At 39.7% G+C, this 11,183-nt stretch overlaps 1 protein-coding gene across 1 annotated transcript; it reads left to right on the top strand.

Moving 5' to 3' along the window:
- Positions 1 to 495: 495 nt before the first annotated feature.
- Positions 496 to 3,036, top strand: LOC129368347 (zinc finger protein 503-like). Its single transcript, XM_055043278.1, has 2 exons — positions 496 to 1,135; positions 1,511 to 3,036. The coding sequence occupies exons 1-2, from the start codon at positions 878 to 880 to the stop codon at positions 2,903 to 2,905; spliced, it is 1,653 nt and encodes a 550-aa protein (XP_054899253.1). The 5' UTR covers positions 496 to 877; the 3' UTR covers positions 2,906 to 3,036.
- Positions 3,037 to 11,183: the final 8,147 nt, after the last annotated feature.

Genomic DNA, 11,183 nt, shown 5'->3' with positions numbered 1-11,183 from the left:
GTGATCGTAAATTATGTACTATATTTGGATTTAACAAAAAAACTGAATTAAGCTTTTATTAAAGTCATAATATTAACATTTAAAATTAAAGTCTGGAAGAATGTCACTTTTTAGGAATACATCTGCCTTTCACTATATAAATGTTATTTACGGTAGTACTTTTGCTGACAATGTTCTAATTGAATTATGTTTATTAATTGTATGTCAAAAACTGTCCTCTGCAGTCCATCAACTTTGAAGTGTTGGCATGCATGAACTCCAAAACGTTCAAAAACGAGTTGGAATAAGGATGAAAATAAAAATCTTACAAGCTCAAATTATTTAATACCTTCTGTTCACTTCATGGAATTCGTGTTTGGATGATCTTTATCTATCGATCATTCTGCTCCAGAAAACCTAAATGTGCACACCCAAGCAGCAGAGGCGCAGCGCATGCGTCAGATCTCCAATTACGCAAATACACAGATAAAAATCTCCAAATTAAAAGGGCGCATGTTGCTGAAAACTGAACCAGACGTGAGTGTGAGGTCGGAAACGTCATGTTACTTCCACCTTCCATCACATTTGGTGGGATCTCTTTTTGATTGGGAGGCTGCGGACTGATTCAGACGCCGCTGAGGAGGAGGGGGAGGCGGAGTGATCCCTCCTGCCAGTTAAACCAAGTTCTCCCTGGGACCTAGCGCCCACATTGCTGAAGCGTCGCAGGGGATGAAGGCGCACGGATTCTGCTCTCTCATTCCGACTCCGATTTAAGGATATTTATTACTTCTTTGCATTTTTCCATCGCGAGGCTCTAATTAACATTAAAACAATCCTGACCGCTGGCTTTCTCTGATCTCCACATGTCTTTTCCAACCATTTGTACGAGAATCGGGTCATGATCACATCGCCCTTGGTGTCTGTTCTGAGAAATAGCACGAATCCAGCGTGGGAGAGCGGCTCCTCGGTGGGGGAGAAGGGAGCAGCGAACATCAGCCGACTGTCCGTCCACCACTGCGTCTCTCCCGCGGATCCCTCTCGCCAAGCCGGCCGTCTTCCCATCAAGGTGCTGAAAATGCTCACCGCTCGGGCAGGACACATCTTACACCCGGAGTACCTCCAGCCTCTGCCGTCCACTCCAGTTAGTCCCATCGAGGTAAGCATTAAAGCACATTTAGGGGACGTTTTTTGCGCACAGGAAAGTCAAGCTTCCGATGCGGGTTTCGTATAAAAATGTTGCATCAGACTTTTAGATTTGTTGTTATTCGCTTTAAATGTTTAACTCTGATGTTAGATTTGGAATAACTGCATATACTGACAACTATTTAGCAAGCTGGTGACTCTAAAATAACGTAAGCTTTAATGAGCAAATCTTCTACGCACATTAGAGTTTATTTAGTTTCTCTTCGAGATAACTTCATGCGCAGTGCGTAAAATACGCAAAGCGATTGTCTTTGCTGTCCTGAAAACATTTGCATGTTGACGTGTTTTTATTCCTTAAATACATCTTTTTTATTATTATTTTTCGCAGCTGGATGCAAAAAAGAGTCCGCTGGCCCTTTTGGCACAGACTTGCTCTCAGATCGGAAAGCCGGACCCCCCGTCCTCTTCCAAGCTTTCCTCCGTGACCTCCAGCGGATCCAGCGACAAGGAGACCAAATCCGGTCCGCTGAAAATGAGCGACATCGGAGCAGAGGACAAGTCCAGCTTCAAACCCTACTCGAAATCTTCAGAGAAGAAGGACTCCTCGAGCAGCATCAGTGGAGATAAAACTGGTTTCCGGGTGCCTAGCGCCACCTGCCAGCCGTTCACGCCCAGGACAGGCAGCCCCAGCTCCTGCACCTCCGTGTCGCCTCTACCGTCGGAGGGGAAAACTGGGGACAAGGAGGAAAAGAAGGAGCCTGACAGCAATAAAAGCGGCACGACTGATGGCAGCGGAAGCCAAAGGATAAATGGAATTACCTCTGACGACAGCACATCTGGACCCAAGGCTGCTACGTCAGACTCCACGTCTGTAACCTCCTCCTCTGTTCTCGGATCCGGACTGGTAGCTCCTGTCTCCCCCTATAAGCCGGGACACACAGTTTTTCCTTTGCCGCCCGCGAGTATTTCCTATCCTGGAAGTTTAGCCGGAGCGTATGCAGGTTACCCGCAGCCGTTCCTCCCGCCCGGAATGACCCTGGACCCCACCAAACCCAGCAGCCAGCTGCTGAGCGCGCAGTTCGCGGCCGCCAGCTCGTTGGGGTGCAGTAAAGCGGGGTCGAGCCCCCTGGCTGGAGCTTCTCCTCCTTCTTTAATGTCCGCCAGCCTGTGCAGAGACCCATACTGCCTGAGCTACCACTGCACCAGCCATCTGTCCGGTGCGTCAGGCGCAAACTGCGCGCACGACTCCGCTCTGAAGTCTGGATACCCGCTCATGTATCCAACACACCCCCTGCACGGTGTGCATTCCTCAGCCCCGTCTTTCAGCGGACACCCCCTGTACCCTTACGGCTTTATGTTGCCCAACGACCCGCTGCCGCATGTTTGCAATTGGGTATCTGCTAACGGACCCTGCGATAAGCGCTTCTCTTCCTCAGAGGAGCTTCTTAGCCACCTGCGGACTCACACCTCCTTCGCCGGGACGGAGAAGTTGATATCCGGGTACCCGGGCTCCACCACACTCGCGAACGCGGCTGCAGCCGCTGCCATGGCCTGTCACATGCACATCCCTTCAAACGGCAGTCCGGGCAGCCCCAGTGCGCTGGCCCTCCGGGGCCCCCACCACCCGCTCGGACTCAGCAGCCGCTATCACCCGTACTCAAAGAGCCCTCTGCCCGCTCCAGGGGCCCCGGTTCCGGTGCCCGCGGCCACAGGGCCTTATTACTCCCCGTACGCCCTGTACGGGCAAAGACTGACGACAGCTTCTGCCTTAGGATACCAGTGAAGTCGGAGAATTACACATTTATAACAGAATAATTTAGGCCCAATGAGTTTTATATTGGGACTGAATCCACGCCGGGATCAGTGTATTTATTTGCGATAGCTTCAAGCGTGACTAAAATAAAAAATATTATAATATACATTTTATAAGCCTCAACGTGCTTTATTTTATACTAGAAATGTTTGTTTTAGTAAATGTAAATACGATTTTAAATTCTGAACCCAAATTTCATTGTTGACCTTTTTAAGTTTTAAAAACAGGTGGAGGGGAAAAAAACAGTATGAGAAACTCACTCCTTCAGATGTGCACTGGATTTATTTTGCAGGGGTAAATGTTGCATTAAGCCCCGTATGTTGATCGTCACACCGCTATAAAACCAGAATGTTTTTAGTGTTTTACTTTAGACTCAAGATTTGATTAAATTAAAAGTAGAATTAATTGGGTCCAGTCAAGCTCTGGAGAACACATCAATATTTTTTAAGTTTCTCTGATTTTATTATTTATACTTATGTATATTAACTATTTTTATTTTAAATATTGCCAGTTTTAGAGTTTATTTTCAGAAAGTCACAAAAGATCATATATAAATTAGTAAAACATAAAATTAATATTTTACGTTCTGTATTCAGAAATACACATTTGGTGAAAACCTGTGATTTTCACTCATGCATTTGAGGATGATCTCCATTAATCTTTCGTATTGTTGTTGTGTGTAACTCAAACACTGAATGTCACACAGAATTTTTTTTATTCTAAAGCTTCAAATGTATTTTAATAATTGTTTTTTTTTTATTATTTTTGCTTAATTTATATGTGAATTGAAGTTTAAAAACAAATCCAATATTAAAGAAAACAAAAAAGTAGCACCTACTTTTAGTTGCAGCCTGGATTTTATGAGCTGGTGTCAGGCATGCTCCTTTATTCTGATTGTAATTGAAAAAATTGAAAATTCTGTTTTAAAAACAAAACAGAATCATTTAATTGTTTTAATTTAAAAAATAACTAAACAATTAGCCCATTAAAGTAATTACAATTGTATTATATAGACAAAAATTAAAATACAGGGGAAAATACAAAATTAATTATAGATTTTTAGTGCTTTTTTGCACAGAAAATAACTTTTTTTCCTTTTTTGCTCTTCACAAATTACCACAAGAATTAAAGACTGATTAGCTACTCAATAAGTGGGACTATCTGCTCCAGCAGAGCTAGCAGTTAACTACTGAAGCTTGTAGTTTGTAAACTGTATGTTTCTCTTCGGTTGGTTGTCTCATTGCTTACTATTGACACCCGGCCGGGCGCTGTGCAATTCTCTTGACATCACAAATTTGAACAGACAGTGTCCATTTTATTTTGTGGTACTCAGAAAAATGTAAGGCGAGGAGGTACTTAGCAAATTTTAAAAACTAATACTCAGACACTTAGCAAAAAGCTGAGAAAAACTGCAACAACAAAAAAACAAGTGAAAATCAGTTTCAAATTTTTGTCAAGAGCCAAGTTGGTGTGGGATACAATACACACACACACACACACACACACACACACACACACACACACACACACACACACACACACACACACACACACACACACACACACACACACACACACACACACGCACACACACTCGAGTTTTAAAAAAAAACATCCTTGGTATGATGAATTTGTTCTGGGTTGTTTTGAAGTTTGATTTATTAATCTTAGAGAGCTCTTGATACCATTACTGCATTGCTTACTATTTGATAGTAATTTAAATGATCACTGATTCAAATGAGTTTAAAATTGCAAAACGCATTAGCAGAATCCGTTCCCAAACTTATGTCTGTATCTGCAGACAAAAAGCTAGAATTTAACAAAAAAATAACTTTTTTTTTTAACTGAGACTACTTTAAATAACTACTTAAAGTAGTTAGTTAATTAGTAAATACTTGTACAATTAACTGCAAAACTAAACTATGCACCTTCATCATCCTGAGCTTAATGAAGGAGTATTTAATTTAAAATGTTTCACTGGTGAAGAGTAAAAAGGTTTTATAGCAGAAGTACCTATATCACTAATTGGAGCGGCAACTTTAGCTCCCATATATATATATGCTGGATCTTAAAATACTTCCTAACAGCTGAATTATATTTTTGTGAGCAAGGAAAATGTTTGAGGTTGTTTTCTGTCAGCTGACCTGCAGTGTACAGCAATGTGTGGGGGAGGGGCTGAACTGTGCTACTCTATGGTTCACAGACCTGAGAAAATCTGTGAGAACCTCGTTAAAAGGATTTTGAACCAATTGATGGTAGCCTGGTGAATCAGCAAGCACTGTTCATCATGACATATCTATATTGTGTTTTTTCAGCAAATCTACTTCACTAAAACTCTCTGAATTTCCTTCATCTTGCTGATAATTGATTCACCTTAAGACAGACAAGCTTTTAATATGACAAACCTCGAAACCAAAATTTACAGTGACTCAGATGTAAAATGTTTCCAGAGCTTTTTGTGATTGTTCTAATGAGGCTGTGAAGCACAGACTTTTAACAAGTTAATCAGTCCCTTAAAACAAATCAGCTAAATCAAGCCAACAGTGTCATTATCCATTCTCAGTAAATCAGACTGTTCTCCAGCAATGAGGAGAAGGAAAAAAAAAAAGAAGAATCAGCACGGTCAGACGTCGTATTCATCAAACCCGCCCATCCGTCATGCAGATGAGGCCCTAAACATAGCCTGGTGATAGATGGCAATAAAGCCGCGATTCAGCACTGCAGCCAGCCAGCCATGAAGGCAGCGTGGGTCACAGACGTGATGCATTCCGTTTTTACTAAAAACAGCACCATTAACATGATGTGAACAAATGGGGCAGAGATCTCAAGAGGCATTTATCAGAGGTTAATTGATGTGTGACGGTGTGGTATTGATTCACACATGAACCAGCAGATAAACTTGTCAACTATTTATTATGTAGATTTTCCTTAAATCCATTAAAGGAGTAAATTACTTTATATTTAGCAATTGACTGCAAGCATGGGTAGAATTAAATTATCTTAAAGTGAATATTTACATGGTAGTTCTGGCTTGTGTAATAGCATATATGACATTTAGTCTGGAACCATTTATTGAATTAAGCAGTTGATGCTTCAATATCCCTGTTTGAAGTGTTTTAATGAAACAACTTTGGATCAAACTTAAAAAAAATTGACACAATATAAAAGCTGAAAAGCTACCAATAAGTGTGCACAGAGATAATACCGATTGTACTTTAAATTATATAAATACAAAAAAGAAAAAAAAATCCTGCATCCAATCAGGTTTTTTTTATAGCAAAGTATCTCAATCTAAAGAATATGACAATTTTTTTTAAAGTCAATGTTTAGTTTTGTTTTTAAGATGCATCTTAAGTTATTTGTTTGGTAATATATTTTTTTCCCTTTAAATCAATGAAGAGTTGTTGACACGTACATTCATATGCATTACGTAAAAATGAGCCATAGGTGTCAGAAAATTAGCCAATGATAAATGTCTATAAGTTGGCAATAATCTAAATTTTTAGCTGTATTTTCAGTCTATTATCTAAATTGATAGATTATACCAAATTGTTAGCCTTTCTAAACTGTTTGCAGGCTATCAGGCAGGATAAACTTCATGTTTAAAGATAAGTTTAGGAGCGCAAATGATCTTTGGTCTTAAATTATCAATTGTTCTGTAAGTTAAGTGAGACCAAGAGCACAACGTGAGACGTGGACAACAAATCACAGGTCTTGAGATAATTTTCAAAACTTAAACAAAAAATTTAAGGTTTGATGGATAATAGTTGATCAGTTTCTGATAGAAGCTATGAATTGATACATATTGAAAGATTTACTAGTAATTGTAAGAATCCCCTTATACTTTTGTTTTAATATGAGCTTAGATTGCATTGCTACAGTTTTTTGTTGTTGTATTGGGTAACAATGGAAAACTATGGAAGCCACTAAAATAGCAAAAAAAAAAATAAAAAAAGCTATTTGGAAGAAATTATCACTTTGTAGTGAAGAGCATTAGTCTAATGTTACACTAATAGCATTTGGCCACTTTCTTTATCTTCATCTCAAGGTATTTCACCCAAAACGTTAATTTATTAAAAAAAACATTCCAATTTATCTCAGTAATCAAACAATGCAATAAGTTCAGTTTATTATTGGAATTGGTTTAAAAAGTCATTGACTTGGAGGATTCACTCCTATTGGATGAGTGTATAGCAACAGTAGACAATCACTTGCGGCTGTCTCTTCTTCTGAGCATGCATATAGTGACAGTGGAGAGTAAAAACTCCCCTTTAACAGAAAGACACCACCAGCAAAATATAAATAAATGATCAAACAAAAAACTTTCTGCATTTAAAAACATTGTGTAGCTTGATGCACTCTTTTAGTTTGATAAAACATGTGATGGAAGTTTAATGCATGAATGGGGAAAATCTTGCAATTTCTTCGTTTTCTTGATTGCACATAATTTCTTCTTTTAATGAAGCAGCAACATGGTTTCTTTTATGTGTTATAAACCAAAGAGGAAAAGAAAACAACACTCAGTAAGTCGGGACCTCAAGGAAAACTGGAAATCAGAATTCTCCAGGAATGCTATTCAATTAGAATATCATTGAAACTTTCAGTAATTCAGTTCAAGAAGTGGAAATTATACAGAATGATAAACATGTTTATTTTCTCATTTTGATTTCCAGCTAATAAAAAAAAACATCTTAAAATATGAATTTAATGTAATACCAACAAAAAGAGTTTTAAAATCTTATTTTGTGACCACAATGTGGCCTACGCAGTCCAAGGAAAGATTTTTAACATGAGTCATAGCACTCTAGACACGGAGGCTATGAAACAAAAGGTTATTACAACAGAAGATGTCTGTTCACAGACTGCTGTACCAAGTATATTACTGGAAAGCTTAGTGGAAGAAGAAAGTATGCACAAGCCAAAGGGATAACCCCAGCCCTGAGGGGAACGTGAACCAGAGCTCAGACATACATACTTTTTATTCAATTCCATTCATGGTCAAATTTGTTTGCACTCTTGGAAAAGATGAGTAAAAAGCAAGGCCCTTTAAAAAATAAAAATAAAAAAACACTGGTGGTATAATTATTAGTAGCTTGAAATTTTCCGTTGAAAAATGTTGGTTTTGTGACTTTATGCGTTTATCTCATGTTTTCAGTCAAACGTCGTTGAGGTAGGATTTAAAACTATCCACACTGACAGCAGATTCAACACTAACACAGTTTGGTTGAGTCTATTATCTTTTTTAAGATAGTGGACACATACCAGGCATAGAAAGCATACAATTGGGTTTCAAGGCGCTTTGGGAGAGACCCAGGCCCACAGAATCACAGATCCTTCACTGTGCTTAACAGGAGTCACAAGCTGTTGCAAAAACTCTGTGGTCTCCCAGCCACTACCCTGAAATGAGTTCCACAGTGCTATTAGTTTTTATTTTCTGAGCTTCAGTTCGACTTAATTAAAGGTCAGCAGGGGCCAGAGCCACGTCACGAGTTTCTGCTTAACAAGTTGCTGTTTATTCCATCACCTTAGAGACTGTTAAACACCATCAATCTTTCTGCTATTTGTGGATCTAAATGTCAGTTACAGCTATAATATGCAACAATATTCAGCTTTGTGACTGTTTTTACTGTAGCGTGAACGCAATGTGCAGTTTTCCACCTGGACATCAACAGTTCAGTGCAAAGCAGTTCTTCACAGACATGATTTTTTGTTAAAAATAGTAGTTTTGTCCCAGCTGGGGGCCATGTGTTTCTCCGTCCGCTGCCTCTTGTGAATAAAGGCCGAGGACGTCGCCAAACCAGTGTTTCCTCTCAAAAACGACTCTGGTTCAGTATGAAGAATCATGTTTTCCATATGCATGCAATACATAGATCAACACACTTTCAAACACTTGTCACTGATGTTGCAGTCGCATAATGAGTTTAGCACCCTTTTGTCAGTAATATTAATGATGCAATCACGGGATTTCCCCCAGAGTTACACAAACATTTGCTGCTTTGAGTAAACCTTCCTCTGTGCTTATGTTCTCTGGAAAAGCAAGCAGATCTCTGTTTATAGACACAAAGGAGGGGTGGGGGAAAAATTATGACCTTTTGCATGTTCACTCGGCTGAAAAGCGTGTCTTCCATCATCCGGCGAAACATGCGGTTTATTTTCACTGGAGAAAGGCTTTTTGCTTCTCCAAACAAGACCCCGAATTTATCATCGCCCCATCATTTCCTCCCTTTGACGGAGCACGTAAAAGCCAGGAACGCAGAGTAAAATCTGGGTTTCAGTGAGCTGCTGACCTTTGGAGCTTGTCCTCTTCAATTAATGCTGCATCATAAAGCGGAGGAAGTAAGCTTGGTATACGGAGATTATCCCAGTGTGAAGAACTCTGTGTGTGCAAAAAACCATAAAGCTATCCGATTGGGAAGCACAGTGAAGGGGTGGAGGGATTTTCTTTTTGAAGCGAGCTTGTCAACACACAAAGCAAAGAAAAGAGCAACAGTGAGTTAAACAGTGGGCTCTTGTCTTTCAGCGCTCGACATGCCCTATAATTTGAACACCGCTGACAGGGGCCATTTTGAAGCCTGTCATAGGCGGCAAACTTTTTGTCTCTGAACATCTTGCTCACAGTGAAGTCGACTCCTGCTACAGTTCAGGGTGATTAATGACTTATGGCCTTATTGTGTGGAGGTGGCTAATTAACTACAGGCTGACTGAAGAGACACGCTATAAAAACCCGGCTCTGATAACCCCCAACTTTTTCCCTTTCCTTTTTACTTGGCATGTGGAAGCTCTTACTGACAAATTTGCAAGAAGCAGACCAACGTTGAGTAAGATGAATGGCCTCTGCGAACGGTAAACAGCCTTTAATTTAGCCGTGTTTAAATGTATGACACGCTGGTATTGTGCTTCTTTGCTGTTCGTGCTCTAAAGCTGGTAAATGCAGCCAAACATCCCCCCCCTCCATCCTCTTGCTGTTGGGTTAAATTTAGGCTTGGCATATTCATGAAGGGAGTTTCTTCTGGCAAACATGTGTTCGTTGCCTCTTCAAGTTTTCCACAATCTCTTCAAACTGACATCTAAAGATACAGACAATCAATTTCTTTAACAAAGTAGCCTTAAATCACACCAAGCAGGGGGAACATTTTACAGAGATTTTTGTAGTATTACATGATCACATTAACTATAGGCCACTGTGCCTTCAAAAGCATTTCGAAGTGAAATGTTGCAGATTTTTTCAGGTTACAACCACCAACGTCAATTTTACTGCAATTATGTGTGATATGCTTTGCTTTGTGTTGGTCCAACTGTGAAATGGTAGATAAATGTATGTACAAAGTTTCTACTTTATTCGAAAGGTCAGGTTTGCAGAGTTGTCCTACTGATATAGGTAAAAATGCCCAAAGGGTGCTGTGTGGTCAGCTACACAGAGAAGGGCGTAAACCGAAATTGTCATTTTATTGTAAATGTTTTGATGAGGATAGAAAATGGCAATGGACAGCAACCGTTAATCATAAGGACTGTATTCAAGTCCTTTGGTGTCCTTTGGTGTATTCAAGGTTTTGCAGTGAACACATTTTACAAGGTAAGAAGATTCATATACTCCATGACTACGTAAGATTAACAAGATACAATCAAGTATCGTATTATGGAGAAGGTATGCATCTAACCATTAGCAACCATGGAGATAATGACCAATCGCTTTCTATACTTTCTATACTTTCAACCCTCACTTCCAATGTCTCTCATGGCGCCTCGGCGATCATATGACAGAGTCGCAAATGGTCAATACAGTTGACCAGTTTTAGCAATACCCCAGAAGGAACTGGAGCATGTGGCTGGGGAAAGGGATGTCTGGGGCTCTTTCCTGAATCTGTTGCCCCTGCAACGTAATCCTGTATAATTGCAAGAAAATGGATTTATGCAAAAGCAACTTGCATAGAGGTCCTAGTACAAATCTATGTCATATTTTTGGATGGATATTTTAAAAACCATCCATCTTTTTGTTTCCACACTATAATTTCACTGGACGTGTTACATAACTTCTGAATAAAAACACTTGGAAAAAAATGTGTGACGTTTGAAGCTGTATGAATATGTTTGTATTCATACAGCAACTGACATATGACCTTCAAATTATGTTAGCAGCCATTTTCGCCTTTGATAATTAGATTTGCTAACTTACAGTCTTGCCATGTTCACAGTCAGGTCAACAGTCTAATAAAGTTACAGTCGAACTGGTGCACCTCGCTGAGTGTGA

The sequence above is a fragment of the Poeciliopsis prolifica genome, unplaced genomic scaffold (assembly GCF_027474105.1).
Source record: "Poeciliopsis prolifica strain line A6 unplaced genomic scaffold, Auburn_PproV2 SCAFFOLD018, whole genome shotgun sequence".
NCBI lineage: Eukaryota > Metazoa > Chordata > Actinopteri > Cyprinodontiformes > Poeciliidae > Poeciliopsis > Poeciliopsis prolifica.
Note: the sequence above shows the minus strand (reverse complement) of the source record. Positions and strands in the feature narration are given on the sequence as shown.

Excerpts from the sequence above, each read along its gene's own strand:
- LOC129368347 (XM_055043278.1), top strand. The coding sequence starts at position 878 with ATGATCACATCGCCCTTGGTGTCTGTTCTGAGAAATAGCACGAATCCA. Across the intron at positions 1,136-1,510 it reads CTCCAGTTAGTCCCATCGAG|CTGGATGCAAAAAAGAGTCC; the intron begins GTAAGCATTAAA and ends TATTTTTCGCAG.